General features: G+C 31.2%; 1 protein-coding gene across 1 annotated transcript in view; it reads right to left on the bottom strand.

Annotated features, from left to right (window-relative positions):
• Positions 1-15,344: 15,344 nt before the first annotated feature.
• The window catches only part of LOC114720406 (protein PHYLLO, chloroplastic-like), a 51,614-nt gene continuing 41,841 nt past the window's right edge, over positions 15,345-25,117 (bottom strand). Inside the window, exon 28 of the mRNA XM_028906052.1 lies at positions 15,345-15,683. Within this exon, the coding sequence (XP_028761885.1) occupies positions 15,437-15,683 (247 nt within the window). The 3' untranslated portion in view covers positions 15,345-15,436. The remainder of the gene's footprint in view (positions 15,684-25,117) is intronic.

Below are 25,117 nucleotides of genomic sequence, written 5' to 3'. Positions count from 1 at the left end.
GACAAAGAAGGTAACAGTACTACCATGCCCACAGTTCCAGCAACAAGACAAATCATAGCCCACCTAACATCTCAAACAAAGCCAACCCCACAATTAAAAAAAATTCCAATTCTCCTCCCATATTTTCTCTGCAGTATATACTTAAATCCGTCCTCATTGCGTCCCCCGCCCCCTCTCTCAATCATGCGTACTGTTTCATATGCTTCACCAACTGCAGAACATGCAAAATTTAGAAGACTAAGAAGCCATTTTGGTTGTCCCATTCAAGAAGCAAATCTAAACCCGAGCATCCCTTCCATAATCAAGTTCATTCGCTGCAAATCAACCATTTTATCTCTTCTTCTGTCTACTTTATCTCTCACCCAGTTCATGCACTCTCTCTCACCTTCTCTACCATCATTGTCTTTAATTCTTTATCACTTCCTGTAATAACACCCTTCTCTTTCTCCTCCATCCTTGACTGAGCGGTAAAGGGAGAGGGCGAGAGAAGTCGAGGGAGGAGATGAGGGGAACTAAGGAAGACGTGGGAGCCCCTAATGGTGTTATAATAGAAGGATTAAAAGTAAAACTACGCAAACAATAAGGATTTGATAAAATTGAAAAAAAAAATTGTAAGTACCTAATTTAATAAAACTATAAAGACTGGCATATTAATTTTTTCAATATAAAATTTTTATTGACTTTTTCTCTCAACTTTATAATGTTTTCTCTGTAAATGTTCCTATTGATTATAAGGAGTTTCTACCAAGAAACAATCCCAATGTATACAATTAAATAAAATAATTTAAAAAAATTAACACATATTTATCACAAAATAACCAATTTAATTAAATTTTTTAATATTTTTAAATTAATTATCTAATTCTTATATTAGTGATGGGAGGTAGTATAATATAAAATTTATGTAAAATTTGAAAGATGTAAGAGCACAGTGATTTATCCTTTCTTTTAGTGATATATATTAGATAAAAGCACTTACCAATCAATAACGATCTCCCTCATGATCGATCATTCACAGAACGTGCGAGTTTTATTGTTTTAGGAGATTAATTCGAAAACAATTTTTTTTGGCCAAATTTGAAAAAGAATTTTAAATATGAAAAAGTGTAAAAAGAAAAATGGAGAATCCCATAAAAAAAGTTTGAAATTACGAAATCCCAAATCAGATTTTGTAACCAATACTTTAATAAGTTTTAACCACAATAAACTAACAAATAACAACACATTTTGTTAGAAAATTTTTATTTGAAATTTAATAATTTCAAACTTCTGTTTGTAAGATTCTTCCCAAAAAAAAATCTCATTTAAATCCAACTAAAATATTAAAATCTAAAATTAGGCGTACACTTTGAACTAATCCCTAATCTGGCCAAGATGCCTAATTAGAAATTTATAAATATTGTTAAAAGTCTAAAATACTCCTCTATGATTATAATATGAGTTGTTAATATCTTTATATTTTTCTTCCTTACAAATTCTTTTCCTAAATTTTTTTTTGCTGGATTTTCTTGAAATTTGAAAAATAGATAACAAGAAATTACAACACGGTCCTTGATTCACATTAATAATTACTCCACCGCCTTCATCATTCTAACAGTGTAGGTCACTGTTAGATTTTAATTTTGGATGGGCTTAATTTTTGCTTAGTTTTAATATTGATCCATCCTCCATATACTTAAGAATATATATATACGTACATACAACTTGTTTGATTAAACACCTATATTTTTTTAATAAAACGCACGTACATTTTAAGAGTGAAAAGCTTATTTAGATAACGTGCTTTTTACAGATTTTGGATTGAGGACAATGTTATAATTTTTTATTTTCATATTTTAACAAAAGAGTTTGTAAGGGAGAAAAATATAAAAGTAACATCTCATATTTTAATTATAGAAAGATATCCTGGTCTTTTAACAACATTCACAAATCTCTAATTAAATTCCTTAGCCTGATTAGAAATTTGTTCAAAATGAATACCTGATTTTAAATTTTAATATTTTAATTGGATTTAAATGGGATTCTCTCAAGAGAAAACAGCCTACAACAATCATTATAATTATAGTCATGCCATTGAAAAATAAGTTGTTCCCCACTTTGTAGGTGTTTTCAAAAAAGAAAATAATACATAAAATAAAAGCAACTACGAAATCATTCTGTTTTAATAAAAAACAAAAGTAATTATTGGAAAACAAAGAAACTAATTGATGATCAGAAGAAAAATTAATATCGAAACTATCAATATTGAAGTGAGTAGCAAGCATCCATGTAGTGTCTCATACTATCATATCTACCTTTCTTTAAAAAAAATTCATTGCGAGCGTGGCCTTACATTAATTGATATATATATGGCCTTACATTAATTTTTAATTATTACCTCACGAGTCCGACCTCTAATCAATTAATCATAAGAACTCGACACCTTTCTGATTCGATATCCTGCCTGACTTTTAAAATATTACGTGGAAGTTGGAACTCGATGCCAATTTTTCACGTGAATAATATTCCTCTTACCTTAATATAAAATTAATTTGATAGTTAATATTGGTCTTATATATAAGACCTATTTTATATATTTATTTTTTTTTTTTTCAAATTAACCCTATTGATATTTCCACAATAATAATCAAGTAGGCGAGGCAGGAAGGGAATTAAAAAATATGATTATGATGTTTTAAAAAAAAATCATATTAACTAATTTAACTAACATAATTAATTTAGTCAAATTAGTTAATTAAGTCTTACCTCACTACAAAAAAACAGGTCATTACCGATGGAATTAGCGATGGAAAATTATTCCGTCGCTATTTTTGACAAATTACTGACGAAAATTCTGTCACTAAATTTAGCGAGGGAATTTTTTGTCACTAATTAGCAACAAAATTTCTATCTGTCACTAAATTCGTCGCTAATCCGTCAATGAATATTTACCGACAGAATTAGTCACGGAATTTTTTTCCGTCAGAAATTTTTGTCGCTAATTTCTTTGTCACAGAAGTTTTTATCACTAATTCCGTCGCTAATTCTATTCCGTCGCAATTCCATCGCTAATCTATCACTAGTTTTAAATTTTATTATTTTAGATTATAATCTTACAACAATTTATATAATAACAATTGAGAATATAATGATTTAAAAATTTTTTAATTATAAAATAAATTGATATATTTGTGGGAGTTGGTATTAATCATTCATGTTATCATTAGGTATATACTGAAAATATGAAGACAATTTCTTAGAAAACTTGTTTATATTTCTTAAAATAATTCCTCTTGATTATAATAATAATTAAAAAATATAATAAGAATATTAATAACTTTCTTATACAAACTGATATAAGAAAGAAATAATTTTATCATATGTACAATATACTGAAAGATATAACATATGATAGAAATTCAAAACCGAAAAATGAATTTATATGAACACAAACTAATATTGAAGTTGAAGTTTAATCATTAGACAATAAAATTTAATCATGATATAATTAATACCTATGATAGAGATTGATTTTGGTCTTCAATATAAAAACAAATGGTATATACAAAGAATTTTAAGAAAATAAATTACATAAGATACATATATAAATAGGAGAATTGAAATTCTGCCACTAATCCAATTAGCGACGGAACAAATTCCATCGCCAAATAAAAAATTCCGTCGCTAATAGCATTTTTTTTTAGTGCATTAAGGACCGGAGAAGTATATTAATATATATTATTACTGTAACGAAGGATTTTAATAGGTAATAAACGCATAAACAAATGGCCATGTTTGACAAATTTATAACACACTACTGCAGAGATTAAGAAAAATATCTGAGGAATTGTGTAACATTATCTTGCCTGACTTGCTTGTGTCATGCGATCCAATTGAATCAACGTTGCTGGTGAATGGTCAATTTTCTCTAAATATGATGGAACCATCTCAAACAATTATTTTGTTAATTTATGTTATATATATGTAAAATTTGCAGAGTTTTATATTAGTTGTCCTGAGCTAACACCAACCTCCTCTTTTACCTAGGTTTGGAACCGGCTATGAAACATAGGCAAAGTTTTGGGTCATAAATCCCACTAATGAAGAAGCAATTCATAGTTTCATGCTAGGCAAAACATGAGGAAAACTAACATGGCAAAAGCCCAAGCTAGCCAACCTGTGACCCTCATGACCAAACTCTCCCACAGAAAAGCCTTGGACATTACCAAAAAACAAAAAACAAAAAAAAAAACACTGCAAAAGAGAGAAACACAGGCTTCTCACTTCTGCCTTGGTTTAGGATGACTTAGAAATACCTGAGAGTGAAGCTGCAAAGGTTAAGGCAATAAACATGGCAGCTCCAAACTATTGTATAATATCAGATCTACATAAAAAAAAACTGAATTTAAGGAAAAAAAAACACATGAAAAAATACATAAGATGAGAAAAACAAAAGCCTTGATGGTTCAAGGATCAGGCCTCTAGTCTCCCAAATATTAGTACTTAACCAATCGTCTCTTGAATCCTTAATTTCGTTTACCACGCACAAAAACAAATACCGAGAACATTCGTAGGGCCCATGGTACATTTCCTTCATCAAGTGGAGATAATTTCAAAAATTAAACGCCCACTACAATTAACATAGCATAATTGTGGGAATGGGCCAGAGTTTATTTGGGCCCATATGGGCAAGACATCTTTTGAAGAATAAAAATGGCCAGCCAACACTTGGTTCACCTCTTGAATATTCCTTTTGTTCTGGCTTCAGTTTGCCTTTCTAAAATAAATGATATTAGAGGTGCTTAATATAAGATTTAATGAACTATTTGAAAAAATTAAAATTTTTTTAAATTATTTAAATACAACATATATTATATGACCTCTAAAAAAAACTTGTACGAATCATTAGATTATATATTAATTTATAAATGAGGCAAATTTTTTTCCGACTTAAATAAGGGAAACAACTTAATATGACAAAAATGATAAATATAAATAGTTTAAAATAATTTAGTAATTGATTTAATTTTTTTAAATTATTTAACTGAATCTTATATTAAGTACGAAAGATAGAATATTTTAGAGAAAATGTACAAAATATTTTTTTTAACATTCTTTTTTCAATAAGGATAAGTGTGAAGAATTTTATCAGTTTAATATTTTTTCTCTGCTTTATAAATGGGATAAAAAAATTATATATGTTTGAGTTCACCCCACTTAATAATTTTAATTTGTCTGGTCATTTATCCTCTCACTTTTGAATGAAGGCACGCAAGATGAGGAGAGGGGAAATGATGTACTGCTCTCATCCTATTCATAGGATAGAGAGAGTTAGATTTTTTATTATCCTATTTATAAGTTATTTCATTAAATTTTTAGTATTAATGTACTATTTTGTCTTTCATTTATTATAGTATATTGTGTATATACTTCTTTGGTCCTATTTATAGGATAAATGGAGAAGATATTTTTTGGTCATATTTATAGGGCACTGAGAGAAATTTTTTTGTATAGATTTCTAATTTTACCCCTCATTTATTATTGTGTTGACTTTGTTTACATGAAATATAATGTATATTAAACAAGGATAAAGTTCAAAAGTTGTTAAATTTTAAATAAGAGTTAATAAAATTTAATGTTTTTCTTGCTTTGTGTGAAAGATGCTGGAAGTAACTTATAAATAAGACCAGGAGAGTATTAAATATGGGTAAAGTTAAAAAATTATTATATTTTATTTTAATAAAAAGTTAATACATTTAAAAAATTTCTTATACTATATAAAATATGTTAAAAGTACCTTATAAATAGATTTGTTCAGTATATTGATAAAAAAACCATGGCTGAGAGTTCAGACAGGAAAATAAATAAGCGTTTTTTGGCAATACTAAGGTAAGCTCTAATCATCTGAACCTCCTGACTTGTGTCGAGTTTCTTTTTGTTTTGTTTTTTTTATTTGCCGACGGGAATGCGCCGAGTTTAGATGCTGGCATGTCGTTTTCAGAGGCGGGTCCCCATGACGGTTCTCAAATTCTTTATATTTTTCAGATTGAAAAAAAAAAAAAGGAATAGCGGCCTAGGAAATTTTTTTTGGTGCCAACAGCGGCCTAAGAAAATACTCTTAACAATGAGTTTAAATTTAGTAAAAATAATAAATATATCAGAAATATATTTTTTGTTTTGAAATATGTCCTTATAATAAATGAGAAAAAATAAAAGAGAATATATGAAAAAATATTATAAGAAAGGGTATGACAAATAATAGAAAATAGATAATTAAGGGTAAAATTAAATAAAAAAATTAAATGTTAAGACAAATATAAATTAACGTTTATAAAATAAATCACGTTTTTTTTATAAATTTAAAATTTATAAATAGAGCCAAGTAAGTAATTCCTTCTGGTTTATTTTCCTACTTAAAAGAGTAATTATTTCTGATTATGCAAAGACCCCTATATTATTCCCACCGTCACGGGTCTGATACTGTTCAATCGGAGCCGGTCTGATTATTACGGGACCCTACCAGACATTCCACAATCAAGATTACCTAAGCGTAGTACTTTCACTATGATCACCAAAATGCATGGTAGACCACACTACAAAAAATTGCTGCCGTGCTATCTGCTGGGAAATCATCGTGCCGATAATTGCACGAACTCCGCTTCTATACAATCCCTCCTGGTGGCGGAGCTATACCTAACGGCATTAGCGGCGATCACGAGTATTCCTTGTTCTTCCTTCTCAGGCCTCAGCCATTTTGCCCCGTCAACATCAAGTAACGGCATTTCAATAAAAATAATTAAAAGAATAGAGTACATCTCAAAGTTATATATTTTCCTTAGAGTTGGTGTTAAAAAATATTTTTTTTTAAAATATACTGTTAAAAAAATATATTTTTTAAATGAGAATAAAATTAGAAAATTTTGTTAATTTAATGCGTTATTTAGTGTGTACAAGTTATTTATATTCCAAATACCTTATTTATGGGAAAGAATATAGGAGAGAGAATAAGAAAATTATATGTAAAGACCCTTATACGCCCAATAAAAATCAAACATCTATCATGAGTTACGGCGTAGAAAATGAGAAAAAATAAGCTTGACATAGGCTCACGTAGACACGTACCGCTCCCTGATAATTGCCCATTCCCATTTTGATACCATCCTGTCACATGAGCGATCGCCAAAAAAAACTCCTTTTGGTATGAATGACTTCTTTGTAAATGGACGATTTGTAAACGGACGATTTCTAGTATAGTATCCTAATAATTCATTAAAAAAAAAAGTATAGTATCCTACTAATTTTTCATGATGTATAGCATTTAGGTAATTTTCTTTTTATCGTTTATACTATTTTAGTTAAAAATGCCGGAGCTAGGTTGTGTCGGAGCGCTCAAGGAGGGGTTAGGTTGGTCGTTGAGAGTACTTGAGACAAAGGTAAATGAAAAAGAGAAAATAATTATGAAATAAAAGAAATTTAAAGTTATCATTTTATATAAAATAAATATATTACTTTTATCAAATATCAAAAATAAATTTTTCATTAAAAATAATATGTTTTTTAATATCTCAAATTCTTTATATTTTTCAGATTGAAAAAAAAAGAGTACTTAAAAGGCGGCCTAAGAAAAGACTCTTAACAATAAGTTCAAATTAATTAAAAATAATAAATATATATAAAATATATTTTTTATTTTTAAATATGCCCTTATAAAAAATAAGAAAAAGAATGAAAGAAAACATGTGGAAAAATATGATAAGAGAGAGTATGACAAATAATAGAAAATTAGATAATTAAGGGTAAAATTGAACAAAAATATATTAAATGTTAGGATAAATCTAAATTAAAGTTTATAAAATGAACCACATTTTTTTCCAAATTTAAAACTTATAAATAGATTTTTTTTAGTTCTATTTATAAGTCACTTTATTAATTTTTCAATGTAAATATATTATTTTATTATCTATTTATTATAGTATAGGTAATTATCTCTTTTGAAAAGTGAATATATTAAATATGAATAAAATTAAAAAATTATTATAAGATGAAAGAACAGGTTACTTGAGTCATGAAACAGGGCCTCACAATCAATTCACGCAGCCCCGAACTTGTCTTCTTCAACATCCTTTAATTGTTTCACCAATCACCCCCCTCCAAATAAGTTGTCGTCAGATTTGTTTTAGATGACCTCGCCTGTTTCTCTTTCTTGGTTTTGATTTGTTCCTCTTTTCTCTTGTTGTGGGCCCTTTGATTTGTTTCTCTATTCTCTTGTTGTGGGCCTTTGATTTGTTTCTCTTTTCTCTTGCTGTGTCTCTATTCTCTTGTTGTGGGCCCTTTGATTTGTTTCTCTTTCTCTTGTTGTGGGCCCTTGATTTGTTTCTCTTTCTCTTGTTGTGGGCCTGTGGGGAGGGAGGACCCTATTGGAGGGAAAACTGTGTTGTGCTATTAGAGGAAGAGGAAAACCTGTGGTGTGCTATTGGAGGAAGAGGAAAGTGCGGACCCACCTATTGGAGCGCTGTTGGAGGAAGAGGAAAACTGTGGTGGGGGCCCACCTATTGGAGCTGCAGTATAAATGCATCTTCCTCCTCCCCGAAATACAAAGCCGAATCACCTCTACAGCATGCCAACTTCTTGCCATCCTCCTTCGCCTTCGTCTTCAGAGTTATCATTGTCCCTACGACACTCCCAGCAACTTAACAGTACTACATCCAATCCTGGGATTTCCTGTTCATCCCCTATTTCTATCAATACCAACCCACAGATTTCGCAACCACCTGAAAAGACGAGTGGAAGGGACTCAAGTAAGTTCCTGCACGTCATGGAGATCATGGATCTGGGGAAGCTTTTACTGGCTCTTGCCATTCCCATGGTAGTAGGCCTCGTCGTCTCTGGTAGCTCACTCGTTAAAACCACCGACATGCGCATAGTCGTGATTATACTCTCATTTGCCACAGCTTTAATGTGGAACGGCCTTCTGCTCCGTAACACTTACAGCAAAAGTTCCACTTTCATTCTCTTATCAGGAGCTGCTTTGATGATGTTGTCCTGTTATTTTCTTGTTGGTTGTTACTTACCTCTATCCCTTACATGGATCCCCATCCTCTGTTGGCTGGCTTCTCTGGTTCCACTTGCTATGTATGGTTGGGCTCGCTTCGGAAGAGACAAGATGAAGCATGACCCTGAAAACGGAGACCATATTTAACCATACCCCCTAGCTGTCTCCATATTTACCATATTTACTGTATTTACTTGACCCTGAAAAAGTCCATTTAGGTGGTGAACTTAATAAGGCTAGCCCTGCTATCTCCGTAATAAGGCTAGCCCAGCTATCTCCATGTTTACTGTCGATCTTGTGTGAACTTAGTAAAGAGAGTAAAAAGTGAATCAGAACATGTGTCGTATGTGGGCTCTCTCAGCAGTTTGCTACTTCGCCTAAACCCTCTTTTGTTCACTTTGTTGTTGCGCTTGTTCGTGGGGTGAAAAAGCCTTGCCGTAGGGACTCTTCAAAGAAACTAGAAACTATATAAAATAGTAGCCTATACTGGGTCGACTCACAAAAGAACCTAAATGATTTTAAGGTTCCTAGCTAATCCAATATACCACAATTTAACAAATTAATGATTAATGAACAATTATTTATTGTGTTTTCTGGTTTTAGAATATAAATCTTTATAATTTTTAGATTTATCTAAATGAGATGGTGTGAAATGAAAAAGTGATAGAATATCAAATGTGGATGAGTGTTCTCCTAGAAATGTGCTTTGCCTTCCTAGTCTGATTGTAATGTTGGAGTGAAACCGAATTAAAAGACTGAACTAACAACTCGTTAGCTCATCGACCACCCAGATTCCACAACCGTAACAATCCAGAGATAAGTATAAAATCATTCGGCTAAGAATTAATTAATATAACAATCCAATCTCTCTATGACAACCACGACCGTGCATTGCCTTGGAATAACATTCGAATTCACTATGAGAACTGAATCAACTCGATCAGCAATCACAATCAAATTCTACGCTAAATCAGAGAGAGCAATTTCAACTCGATATTGCAAATGAATTATCTATTAATTCTTAAACAGATTCAAAAAGAAATCCAGCAAAATAAAATTCTTTATCAGCTCCTGAAAGCTACAACATAGAAGAACAACTCGTCCAACTGGTTACAGATCCAGACTGGAAATTAAGAAATAAGGAAACTCCCTAGTTAGCATGTGGACTCAAGCTCAGCTACACTTCTCGGAGAACAGAAAGCACTCAGCCTCTCATCGTCCAGCAGCTCTACTGAGCTCCACAAGATAATTAGTCATCGAATCAGAGAGGCCGGTGATTGAAGGTAGAATGGAGGGAGATGGAGAGGGAAAGGAGTGAGTAGGAGGTGGTCTCCGGTTGCGACAGTGGAAGCGGATGAAGTGATTGGAGGAAGAGGGCGATCGTTAGAGTGATTTGAGTGATGTCGAAAGCCCCTTCCAGTGTTTAGTGAGTGAATCTGATGAATCCTTCATGACCCGGTGAAATCTCCAATCTGGTTCTCTCTCAAGTAAAACGCATGACATTGGTCCTCTCCGTCATTTTGTCAATTGCTTGGTCCTTTATTGTAATTCTGGCTGCTGGTCCTTTTTTTCCTGAAATTTGGCAATTTTCCTCATTACCCCTGCAAAAATCATATAAAATATTGTAATATTATGTAATCACAGAATATCCAAGATTTATGCAATTTAACCAACAAAACATACTAAAAACTCCAATAATCTCACAAATCAGGATAGTAAAATGGGTTTATCATGGGGTTTCATCATTAATTAGCTTGGTTAGTACTCCCACATATTTTTTTTCCAATAATAATGAGGAATAACATTGTTTCACTTTCGTTTGAGTCCGTCTGAATCAGTTGACACAAAATGATACAGCATAATTTGAAGCATTTGGAAAGAGAGAGAGAAATAAAAGAGTTTAAAAAATATACCTTGTTCCGCAGATTATTCCCTGTAAATGATGTTAAGTAAATAAATTTAATCGATGTGTATATTTCTGCCAACCACAAAAATAAATAAAAAAAAACTTTAAATTTCTTCTCTCAAACAAATATTAATAATTATCCACCTATGCAATCATAGCTAGCCAAATATTACCCCTTTTGGTTCAAAATACAAAATAAATTTTATCCATACGTTTATCAAAAAATTAGTTAGAATCAATTTAAAACAATAAATATGTAACGTATACATTTTTGTTCCCAAATATACCCTTATTAATAAAAAAAATAGATAAAAGATATAATAAATGAATTAAAGAGAAAAGAGAATATATATGGATAAATTTATAAAAAAAATCACTATGTTATCTTTGGGGGGAAAAAAAACTAAACTTCTCTAACAAAATTCATCTTATATTTTAAAAGGGAGGGAGGAGTATTTAACCATATGCGGTCAAGCGGTGTTGGTGTGATGAAACTTGAAAACAGAACTAAAAGGTCAGGAGCAGGATCGTACGCATATGAATGTCGGTATGAAGAGTAGTATAAAGGTCTGGGAGGGAGGGGTGGGGTTGATGGGAGAGAGAGAGAGAATAATTCTTTTACTAATGCAAAGATAAGCTTCAGAGAGTATTGGTAACTTTCAAACTAAAGTTTCAGAAGTACTTTTTTTATAAAACGAGACAAATTTTTCTACATATTTACTTCGTAAACTATAAAAACACTTATAAAACTATGGTTTGATTTCCATTTAAACACCCTTTTAATCCTTTTAGCCTTTAGTTATATTTACTGTCATTTGGATATTAAAACCTTGTATCCTCAATTTCTGTACGAGTTCGGCTTTGATGCCATTGTCTTGTTTCGTCCGACTGATGCGTTCGGAAAAAGACAAAAAGGAAACAGTAAAAAAGAATGGCTTTCTGGCGGCTGAGATTCTATCCCCAAAATTGATGTGCAACTCATGCATATATAATTCTACGAGTTGTTCTTTTTTCTTTATTTTTTACCAAATCATGCGAGGGTTTTTTAGTTTCTTAGCTATATAAATCCATATATATCAAGCTCACGAATAATTTATGTCCATCAGATCATTAAATTTCAAACAAACTTTGAATTAATGCCGCTGCTTGGCCTTTAATAAGCATATGCAAGGTAGGATTCAAATTCTGTGTTTACTTGCTCCATCAGAGTTTTCAATCTATTAACTGGCTGGCTTTGTAAATTTCTTGCTTTCTGACATCTGATACCCAGCCTTTTTGGATCTAGTAAAGATCGTAGATAATTAAATTTGTGTAAATTTTAGAAGTATTTTTTTTTTGGCCAAAAAAATTATAGAATATGAACTTTCAATTTTTAATATTTTTCGGATACTCTCACTAAATGTAGGGTATTTTAAGAAAAGTAATACCCAACATTTTTCCAATAATAATGAGAAACAATCTACTCAACTAATTTTCACTTTCCTTTGAATCTGAATCAGTTGACACAAAATGATGTGGTATAGATGTATAATTTGAAGCATTTAGAAAGAGAGAGATGATACAAACTCTTCAGGTCTCTTTCCCAGTAGAACATCAAGATGCTGTCACGCTAGGAGAAATCCAACAGCTACTTGCGAGAGATTGGAGGACGGATGTAGTGCTCTGTGACCGAGAAGCTAACAAAGTCGCTGATTTATTGGCTGCAGAAGCTTGGGACATGCTGGTAGACATGGTGGTTATGAATACGCCTTCACGCAAAATGGAATGTTTGCTCTAGTCGGATAAGAGAGATGCTATACGGCTAGGAAGTTTGCTTGCTTAATTTAGTCTGATATCTGCTTGTAATTAAAAAAAAAGAAAGAGAGAGAAATTAAATAAAAGAGTAAACAAAATATACATTATTCTTCATATGATTCCCTGTGAACGATATTAAATAAATAAATGTGATCGCTGTGTATATTTCTTCCAACTACAAAAAAAAAAAAAAAGCTTTCAATTGCTTCTCTCAAGCAAATATTAGTAGTTATCTATCGCTACAATCATAGCCAGCCAAAGATGTTTAATTGTGTGCTTAACTAGTAAGTTGGTTCACATTTGGATGACTGCAACTTTGACTGATATTAACCGTTCAAAGAATCGAAAACTAAAGGGAGTTTTCCTAATAACTATGGGCTTGTTTGTTTTTGTTCTTTGTTTTCTTGTTCTCATAACAGTTTTATAAAATTGTTTCTTAGAACAAGTTTTAAAAACAAAAAACAAAAGAATTTGTTTGGATAATAATTTTAAAAAATCATGTTTGAAAAAAAAATATAGAAAATCATATTTGGTAAATGATAGTTATCACTGATAATGATAAGTAGTGGATAGTAAATAAAAAAAAAAGGAGAAGATTTCTCCAAATTTTTCAAAACAAAAAATAAAAAACACAAAAACAAAAACAAAACATGTCAAAATTATTTTGGTTTTTCAGTTTTTAAAAATATGTTACTGTTTTTTGTTTTTAAAAACAATCAATTGAAAACAAATTACCAAACAAGCTTTTTGATTTTTTTTGTTTTTTAAAAATGAAAAATTGTTTTCAAAACAAAAAACCAAGCAAGCCCTATATTTCGTGATATGTTTTACCAGTAATGACCAGTGGGAAAGTCACTACAAGAAAGTGTTGTATGAAGGTCCTTGGGTCATCTTTCACCATTGTATCCTTTGTACATAAACTAGAAATCCATTACCAATAAGATCATTTGATTGGCACAGTTCATTAGACATATATTGTTGGATTTCTTGAGCATTCGATATTTAACAATGCGTATGAAAAAGACCTTTTCGAGAGAGCAGTCAATGTCCACTTGTTTGATCTTTATGCCCCAAAAGAGACTAGTCTTTGATTGTATATTCTTGATTACAAAAAAAAAAAGGATGATTATATATTGATCAAATCTTTAGAATCCATGGCGAAGCGAGAAAGGTTTACATCAATCAATATCTTTCAAATATTAAAAAGATTAATGGTGCGCTTGCTGAAATTGGTTCTCCTATATTTCGTTGGAAAATCACATTATTGATGCAATTCCTGATGGGCTTTTCGAGGCACACGACGGATGTATTTTTCAAGTTTTAAATGTTCTGGACTAGCCTTTTCATTCAAATTGACCGAATGTGACTGGCTGACGTTTTTATGTAAGCATTTATATAAATTCAAAATAATTAATATAATAAATAATTTAATATTTATATTATTTTTATAAGTTAAACAAATAAAATTTCGTGTTTAGAACTTTTATGACAATACTTAAAAATGTTAAGAATATAAAACAATAAAAATCCAACAATAACAAAATTAAACTGTTTGCAGATAAATCCAGTTAAAATAATTACAGCTGTGAAAATCCAATAATTCTGATTAGAGTTGAGAGTTCAATGAATTGAAATTAAAATTCAAATTATTGCAAACTTATTCTAAATTAGAATACACACACACACATATGAGATAAACCATTGAAATACTAAATTTGACTATTTTCCATTTCGTACAATCACCAATAATATCCCCGGAATCCTGATCATTTGCATGATTTAACGCTGTATTGTATATTTAGGCAAGCCCGATAAACTTAGTTTTAGTAAAATCATTATTTTTTGTCACAAGCATCTGATGCCAAATTTTGTTGACTAATTCATATTTGAGGAATCTCTCAATACGAATCAGTCCATCTATAAACATAAATTTTGTCACATGTTAGTCTGGCTAAAATGTTTTGGATTAGCGTTTTCACTCAAATTAACTGAACATGACTGGCCGACGTTTTTATGTAATCATTTATATAAATTCAAAATAATTAATCTAATAAATAATTTAATATTTATATTATTTTTATAAATTAAACAAATAAAATTTAGTGTTTAGAGCTTTTATGACAATACTTAAAAATGTTAAGAATATAAAACAATAAAAATGCAACAACAACTAAATTAAAATGTTTGCAGATAAATCCAGTTAAAATAATTACAGCTGAGAAATTCCAATAATTGTAATTAGACTCGACAATTCAATGAATTGAAATTCAAATTCAAATTATTGAAACTTATTCTAAATTAGAATATGTGCGTGTGTGTGATAAACCTTTGAAATAAAAGTTTGACTATTTTCCATTTCGTACAATCACCCCCAGTATCCTCGGAATCCTGATCACTTGGCACTTGCATGATTTAACGCTGTATTGTATATATATTCGGGCAAGTCCGACAAACTTAGGTTAATAAAATCCTTTTCTTTTGTCCCAAGCATCTGATGTCAAATTTTGTTGACTAATTCATATTTGAGGAATCTCTCAATACGAATTAGTCCATCTATAAACACAAATTTTGTCACGTGCAAGTCCGGCTAAAATGTTTACGCATCAATTTTTGAATAGCTTGGCTTATCTTGCATTAGTAACTCTTCTTTGTAGTACATAATACAAGACGTCACATGGTGTTCTGATCTTCCCAAATTTGACAACTTAATTCAACATTGATAACCTGGTCATTAAGTGTCTCAAGGCAGAAATGATTGAAAGAGGGTTCTCCAGATGGACAGCATGCCCAGTGATGGGAACCTCAACCACTTCATGAATATTGTTGCATTTTTCCTGCCGTGAGCACATTGTGTTGATCATTGCCCCAGTAATTTTCTTAAATTTAGTATCCTTCTCTCCGTACATGAGCAGAAGAGGCATTCTGCAATTCTTCAAATCTTTCCACAACGAACTGTCAAGCAGGAAGAGGAGAAAACAATGTAAGGAAGGGAAAAGAAAAACACTTTTTGCAAACATGTGTTGACTTTTCTGAACAGAACCTACATAACTAAATTAATAAGCTGACTTCACACATTAATTATTTGGGAAATAATAATTAAAAATTTGAAGGTGTGATGAATGGAGGTGGGCCCATTCACCTGCCCATGAGATCATCATCAACATTTCTTAGTCGCGACGGCAACGATAACGATGTTGATTCATATAATCATGTGATTAATTAAACTTAAACCATAATGAAGGTCATAATTATGGATCCAAGAATATCTAAGGAGTTCGGTGACATAGCCATTTTTTGCCTAGTTTTGCATCTCTTGTTTGTTTCTTCAATTCAACCAAGCCTAATATTTTACGCCAAGGTTCGGCTGCCATCTCCTTGTGTGTGTGTGTGTGTTTTTTCTTTAATGACTGAAGGACATGCAAGTGAAAATCGAATGTTAAATTGGATCCTTATCCACATCGACTGAACTTATCTGCTTCAGAGGTCTCCTTTGGATATGAAAACACTCCATCACCATTCTCCCCACTAACTTATCGCCACTCCAACCCACAGATATCGCACACAACAGAAGAAAAGAGATACCATCTGCTAGCTGAAAAGACAATTGGAAGGGACTCAAGTAAGTTCCCTGGACGTAATGGAGATCATGGATAAGCAGGATCTGGTGAAGCTTTTACTGGGTCTTGCCATTCCCATGGGAGTAGGCCTCGTCGTCTCTGATAGCTCAGTCGTTAAAACCGCCGAGATGCGCATGGTCGCCGGCGCACTCCCATTTGGCATCGCTTTAATCTAGAACGGCCTTCTGCTACGGAAGACTTGCAGAAAGAGCTCCACTTTCATTCTCATATCAGCAGCTGCTTTGATGATGTTGTCGTTTTATTCTCCTGTTGGTTGTTACTTACCTGTATACGTCACATGGATCCCTGTCCTCTGTTGGCTGGCTTCTCTGATTCCACTTGCTATGCATGGCTGGGCATCGTACTACCCAATAGACAAGAGGAAGCAGAGAAGGACCTTGAAAAGGGAGAGTCAATTATTAGCAAGGCTATGCCCTAGCTATCACCTGCTTCGTGCATATCTCCATTTTGTGTTTACTATAAACATATGCAAGGTAGGATTCAAATTCTACGTTAACTTGGTCTTTAATAAACATATGCAAGATAGGATTTAAATTCTATGTTGGCTTGGTCCTTAATAAACATAAGCAAGGTAGGGTTCAAATTCTATGTTAACTTGGTCCATCAGTGTTTTCAATCTAATAACTAGCTGGCTCTATAAATTTTTTGCTTTCTGACATCTGACGCCCAACCTTTTTGAATCTAGTAAAGACCGTAAATACTCAAATTTGCGTAAAATTTAAAAGTATTTAATTTCTTGGGCCAAAAGAAAAAATTATAGAATATGGGCTTTCAATTTTTAATAGTTTTTTTAATACTCTCACTAAATGTAGGGTATTTTAGGAAAAGTGATACACAACAGTTTTTTCAATAATAATGAGAAATAATCTACTTAACCAATTTTTTAATTTTCATAATTTAGTTAATTAAGTTTTATATTTAGGATGAAGCAATAACATTGTTTCACTATCGTTTGAGTCTGAATCAGCTGACACAAAATGATATAGTATAATTTGAAGCATTTGGAAAGAGAGAAATAAAAGAGTAAAAAAAAAAACATCATTCTTCAAATTATTCCCCGTAAATGATACTAAATAAATAAATTTAATCGATGTGTATATTTCTGCCACCGTAACCACACCAAAAAAAAGAAAAAAAGCTTTTAAATTGCTTCTCCCAAGCAAATAATAGTAATCATCTATCGATGCAATCATGGCTAGCCAAAGATGTTTAATTGTGTGCTTCTCTTGATCTAGTAAGGACTTCAAGCCACAAGCATGTTTACTTTTCCTCTTTAATCTAAAAAAATTATGATGAATTTTCAATAAAAATATTAAAACAACGTTTACACACACACACACACACACACAAATTGCTAGAAGCCATTATTAAATAGAGCCCTGAATAAATGCACATACACATATGCATAGGGATTGGCCTTAATTCAAAGAGTGATGCAAAGGTCACAGGCCAGTCAAATTAATTAATTAATTGCTGGTAAAAAAAAGTCAAATTAATTAAGATCTCAATGTCCATTTCACCAATCGGGATATCATATTACCATTGAGGATGGTTAAAATTAGAAATCCATATTACCAATAAGGTCATTTAATTGGAACAGTTCATTGGATATATATAGATATATATTTATATATAGTTGGATTTCTCTAGCATTTGATATTTAACTACGTGTATGAAAAAGACCATTTTGAGAGAGCAGTAATTGTCCACTTGTTTGATCTCTATGCCTCAAAAGAGACTAGTCTTTGATTGTATATTCTTGATTAGAAACAAAAAGGATGATTTTATATTAATCAAATCTTTAGAAGCCATGCATGGCGAAGCAAGAAGGTTTAAATCAATCAATATCTTTCAAATATTAAAAAGATTAATGGTGCACTTGCTGAAATTGGTTCTCCTAAATTTGGTTAGAAAATCACATTATTGATGCAATTCCTAATGGGCTCTCGAGGAACATGAAGGGTGTATTTTTCAAGTTTAAGTGTTTTGGACCGGCTTTTTCCTTTGGTTTATTTGGGATTTTCTCAAATTAAGTTTTTATGTTATCATTTTACTTGGATTGAATTAAATTGTCGATATATATATGTATATCTATATATATAAATGAGAATATGAAGGATGTATCACTACGTGCTCAACAATTGCAACGAAGAACACCTGAAAAAACGAATCAAAAATTCCTCTTGCACGAATAATCTTGACGCGTACGAACGAACTATTTATAATTACATGCGGGCAGTAAGTAATAAAATGACTGGGATCTTCTCAGAATTTCTCCCCCACCCTTAGATCATTATTCTAATATTATTAAAATATAAAGTAATAAACATGCTTTACCCCTAAATAATGGCATAACTTATAACATCATAGGGTTTGTTTGAAGTTTCATTCAAAACAGGCTTTTAAACAAGTTCACGTAAATTGAGACAAAACTCTCTTCACATACTTACCTTGTATTCTGTAAATTACATTTAAAAAATTACTTATAAGTTAATCCAAACGAGCCCATAATCGGCCATAACATAAGCTAATAAACAAGCATCATCCTAACCATGTCATTCATTTATTTCTCAATGCACCGTTTAGTTTAGTGAATTAACCTTCATCATTATTAACTAAACCAATGGCTGAGGTTTTGTTTTTAATTAATTAAACGGTGCGTTTTCTTTAGCGGTGGGGAGGCAGCATGTATTTTGGTAGCAGAGCTTCAGAATCCATTGTTTCTTGTAGATACTCCTCAATAATCCTATTTATAAGACATTTCCAGCATGTTTCACACAGACCAAGAAAAATCTTAAACTTCATTAAAGCTCATTTAAAATTTAATGACTTTTCAATTTTATCCCTATTTAATATATATTATACCTCATATAAACAAAATTAACACAATAATAAATGAAGGGTAAAATTGTATATCCATATAAAAAATTTCTCTCAGTGCCTTATAAATGGACCTATATATAAATAGGACAAAAGGAGTATGCTTTCTCTTTATCAATCTCACTGCTTATCAAGGAAAGAGGAAAAAGTAAAAGGGAAAGGTGGGGCATTCTTAAGACTTAAGCACTAAGTTGTAATTAACTACATTATCTATGGTCAATCTCAAAGTCCCTAGAAAAAAACATTTAAATTAATAGAATTGTTATAAAAAATCAGGTTTAAAATATGAATTATAAAATATTAATAAAAAGTCAAAAATGCCCTGCTGCTTGTCTCTTTCCCTTTTCTCTTTCTCTCCTTCTCTCCGTAAATGCATTTCTGTACGACTCAGTAGCAAGCATGATAGAAACAAGTGCCTGGCATTGAGGTGCTACTAGATTACTGCTATAATCAGTTCTGGGTTCCTTGATAAAGAAAAGAAAATAAAAGTAGTTTATATCAATTTCCTTTCGATTTACAGGGGGAGAAAGGGGAAAAAAGGAGAAAAAAAAAAAGTGAAAATGGACGTGAATTGTGAAAAACTCTTGTCAGGCTACGTTTAGATTTGAGACCCACCTGTATAGATAGTATATTATGTTATTATAATTTATTTATAATTATAATATGATTCCTCAATTCAAAATAGCCTCAAGGGCAACACAAAAAGGATAACTTAAGGGACTAGAAAGTATGAGTTGTGCATTTTTTTTTATTTTGATTTTTGACATTGGTTTAAATATAATTCGATGGTTTGAATTTTATCAAGTTTAAGTTAATATGAACAACTTTTTAACACTTATTATTTTTTATATTAAATTTGTTATTGACAACTAAATTGTGAAAATAAAATTAATTTATGTTAAAACTTAAGTTAATATGAATATCTTTTTAATATTTGTTATTTCCCGTACTAAACTTATCATTGACAATTAAATTGTGAAAATAATGTCAGTTTTTGCTAAAATTTAAGTTATTGTGAATAGTTATTCAAAACTTGTTATTCTCCATATTAAATATGTCATTGACAACTAAATTACGAAACTAATGGAAACTTAAGTTATTATGAATAGTTATTCAACACTTGTTATTTTCTATACTAGATTTGTCATTGACAATTAAATTAGAAAGATAGTGTCAATTTCTACTAAAACTTAAGTTATTATGAATGACTTTTTAACACTTATTATTTTCTATCCTAGACTTGTAATTGAAAATTACATTGACAAAACCAACAAATTCATAGTTTATAGAGTAAGAGTAGGCCTTTTCTTAAGGAAAAATCCTGTCCTCTTTTTTTCCCCAATACTTTGTTTCATAAAAATAAGATCTTCTCAAGTTGTTTTATAATTTCTTTTAATATAATTCTCCCCTGCAATCCATTTTTTACGCCCTTAATACACCTTCTCCCAACATGTCCCTCCAAAACCCACCATTCAAAGACCACCTAGACGAATCCCCAGAACCAAATAAGAAAAGCTTCGTCACTTCTCTAATGGAAGCAGCCGCATTTCGTACTTCAAGGTGGGAGATTCGCTCAGCACGCTCTTGAAATGCTTGGCATGGAGGAAGGTGTTCGGAGCAGACGACGCCGTTGAGGAGGACTTTGGGTTCAAAGAGCTCGAAAGGGTTCTCGCCTACATGCAGGGGTATGATAAAGAAAGACACCCCGTTTGCCGACATGGTGATATATGTGAGTAAGCACATGGAGTTTCTGGGGAGAGATAAGATGGAAGAAAGAGAGCAAGTAGGGGATAGTTTGGACTTTTCTTTAATATTGTATAATTCATATATAAGATCCAGTTTCTGGCAATAATTTTATTAATTCAAGTGTTTGTTTAGTAATTTTATATATTTAAAGGTTTTTTTGTGATTTTTTCAAGCCCCTATTCAATATTCATAACCAATTATAAATTCATCGAACCTTCAATTAATCTCTAACGCTCAGTTTCCCACTGCAGGGTTCAGAGCCTGCCTTCGGCTCTTCTTCCTAGTCATCATCACCTTCTTTGATCTGACTCTTCCATTATTGAATTAACTATGCAAGCGAAAACCAAGTTCCAACAATAATCTTTAAGGTAAAAACATATGGAGATGGAAATACAGGCCAACTTATGGGTTGTGAGTTGGCCATGATGGATTGAACCTATATGGATCGGGTTAGAAAGTGTTATTTGAAGATGGGTTGGCTTACCGACCAAAGTGGATTGGTCTGTCAACAATTATTTACTTTTTTTTTTTTAAAAAAATATCTTTTAATATGTTTTCTTATTCAATATCCAACAAAATATAACAAGGTTCTTGTTTTTTTCTTAAAATATTTAATTGAAAACACCAAATAAATTATAGAGATAATTTTTTAGACAGAATATTATATATAATAATATAATTATAATAATTTTTAAAAAATAAAAAAATAAATGCTGGTCAGCCTACATGTTAGGAGGCTAACCTGTGATAAGTTACGGGCCTAACTGTACGGGTTAAAAAGATTTGTTTATTAATGAGTTGGTTTACCTGCTTTTTTTTTTTAGGTTCGCAGGGTTGAATCCGTGTATTACTAGCTCTAAAACAAAGGAGATACATCTACTTGATAAAACACTGTAACTATCTGCTGGTATAAACTCCAGTTGATGCAGTTTTCTACTTTCTAACCAAGCTAAGTGACCATGAATGTTCTAGATAAAATCACTTTGCAGATTACTTGATTATTGGCTTTCATCTTTACACAGTTTTTGTACCAGAAAAATTATGGCTGGGTAGCGACAGTCCAGGAATCTCTTTTTAGTATTCGGTTCATCATCGCTTTAGACTTTTATTTATTCCTTGGAGACAAAGCAGCAACTGGAGGAAAGAGACCTAAAGTTGATGCTGTGGGATCCCATATTCGGTTTTTGAGTTCATCTTCGCCAATTTTCAACTCCACTTGATTTACTGAGACAGCTTAATTTGGCCCCCATCCAACGTGACATAACATAACTAGCTAGGATTTAGTTACAAAAAGGGTCAATCCTCAAAAACATAAAGGTCACATAAATTTTGAGAATCGCTATAAGACCTATATGACACTGAAAGACAAAGAAACTAATTGATGATCAGAGGAAAAACTAATCAAGATTGAAGCCATTAATATTGAAGTGAGTAGCAGGCATCTATATATTATTATAAATGTATATAATTTTAATTTAATTTAATTATTATGTTACCTGTTCCGCAGTTGGTCTTATTAGTTAAATCATAAGAATCGTAATTAGCTGAATTTTCTGATTTGATATTCCACCCGACTTTGCTGGTTGCCAATCTTTTTTCATAAGTAATTATATATTAATATATATTGATCTTAGTAATGCTCAGTGCTAATATTTTAAAAATTATTTTATAACATCAGATCAAGATGCTAAGATATTGAATCAATAAATCATGCATAATGATACGCCAGCCCAAAAAAAAAAAGTACAAATATTTTAACAAATTAAAAAAAAATTTAAAACTGAATTTTAAGAAAATGAAAAAGAATTACAGAAGATGAAGAGAGAGAACAGAAGTCTTGGTGGTTCAAAGGTCAGGCCTTTAGTGGCCGAAATATTACTACCTTCCTGCCTTATTATAAAAAACAACTATCAAAATTATGCGGTTCAAAATGATTAAAAATAATAAATATGTAAGATGTATACATGTTTTTTGCATTGTATCCTTATTCATAAAGAGAGTGAATGAGAGATAATGAATGAAAATTTATTATAGAGAGAAGATAAGTGGGATATATTTAATAGGGTAAAATTACCAGACAGGTATTGTTTGGACGGAGAAGGAAGTAGCGTCTAACCTATTGTGTCTCGTGTCTTGAATCTTTTTTTTTTTTTGGTTCTCCATCCGGTTCACCAGAGTTTTGTCTTGACTACGTCCGGATCCGACCCGCGTCGCACACCTGGGTATGGTGGGTGAGTCTCCCAGCGGGAGTTTTCTGCATCCATGTAGAATTGAATTCGAAACCTCACTTAAGCGGAACCGACCCGTGTCTTGAATCTTTAATTTCTTTTATCACACCAAAAACAAAAACACATCAACGCATTGTTAGGGCCTAATAACACATGACACATCTCTTGCATCGAGCGGCTATAATTTCAAAGACGAAAGGCCCAATACAATTAACAAGGAGCTGGCCCTTGTTGAAGTAAATATGAGAAGAAGAATTTTCGGAAGCAGGGCCAGACTATCATATTTGGGCCGGTATTTGTGGGATTCTTCTCAAAATGTGGGCATCCAAGTGGAATATAATAATGTTGAAGACAATAGTAATTCATGATAAGATGCCAGCAAACTTGGATCTAACAGATAGGAGTGAAAATAGGTCAATGGCCTATCAAGAACTTATAATCTGGCCTGTATTTGGTCTGGCTTGTTTTCGGAAAGAGACAGGTTCAGGCCTGTTTGAAGGCCTGTTTAACTAAACAGGCCAGGTTTAGGCTTTCTAAAAAACCTATTAAGCCTGTTAGGCCAATCTGGGCCTGTTAAGAATCTATAATTATAATATATAAAAAATTAATTAATGATATTATTGTTAATGTATTCTTTTAATTTATTTTTTAATTTTAATATATAGTTAATAGCTTAATCTTTTCTTAGATTTTGAAGTTTAGTTGACAAATGAAGACAAAAATATAATTTAAAATAACAATATCAATAAATAATGTGATCTTTAAATCTTAAAAATATAAAGAAAATAGGAAAGAAAAATTATGTTCCAAGAATGATAAATTAATTAACTTATGTATTACGTTAATTTGAGTATGATACCCTTTTTATTCATTATAAAATTAGTAGTTTTTTCTCTTTATTTATTTGTCTTAATTTTAATTTTTTGTGTGTACTTAAATGTAGTCTTATTCCAAATTTTAACATATAATTACAATTAGTGTTCAATAACATCCTTGTAAATTGTAATTAAGATTTAAAAGAGTACTTATGATACTAAAATTTAAATAAAAGACAAGACTAAAAAATTAATTATTATGTACTTTTTTTTAATCTTAGCTTTTAAAAAAAATATAATTGTAATTTGAATTTTTTAAAAATACAAGTTTTTTAACAGGCTTCAGGCCAGGCCAAGTTCAGGCTGAAAAACAAGCCTGTAACAGGCCACAGGCCAGATTTAGGCTAATAGGCTCCAAAACAAACCTGGTCGAGCCTGGCCTGTTTCCATCCTTACTAACAAAAGAGACTAGTCCTCATAATATAACAAACTAAAGTTTAAATTCTCATTAAGAGAAGTACTCATATTTAATATCCAACAATACATTGAATAGGATTACCTTTAATAAGAAGATACCTTTTAGTGTTAAAAAAAAAAATTCATGAGGAGACGTACTCTTGATAGAAATTGCTAGTGCATGCGCTCATGTAAATATCAACTTGTATTTTACGCTAACTATAATGGAAGCATTGCTCTCCGATTTTGAATGTAAATTAGATAAGTTAACTATTCATATAAATTTAAAAAATTAGATAAGTTAGTTGTTTATAACAAAATATTGATTTTTAATTTTTTGAATACCTTTTCTTTGATTATTTATATTGAACTATTATTATTATAACTTATACCGTATCAGAATTGGAAAAAATTTACTCCTCCGATCTTTAATGTAAGACATGTTTAATTAATTTGATTAAATTAAGAAAGTTAATCAATTATAAAAAATGTGACATGTTTTTTTCGAAACACTATAATTATTTTTTTTTTATATCCTTCCTCCCTCTTCTACCTGATTATAGTTTAGGAAGTATTAATAGGTGAAATTTAGAAAAAATAATAAATATAAGAAATAGATTTTA

The sequence above is a fragment of the Neltuma alba genome, unplaced genomic scaffold, assembly GCF_004799145.2.
Source record: "Neltuma alba isolate B1F8T4 unplaced genomic scaffold, ASM479914v2 tig00011982_pilon, whole genome shotgun sequence".
Classification (NCBI taxonomy): domain Eukaryota; kingdom Viridiplantae; phylum Streptophyta; class Magnoliopsida; order Fabales; family Fabaceae; genus Neltuma; species Neltuma alba.
Note: the sequence above shows the minus strand (reverse complement) of the source record. Positions and strands in the feature narration are given on the sequence as shown.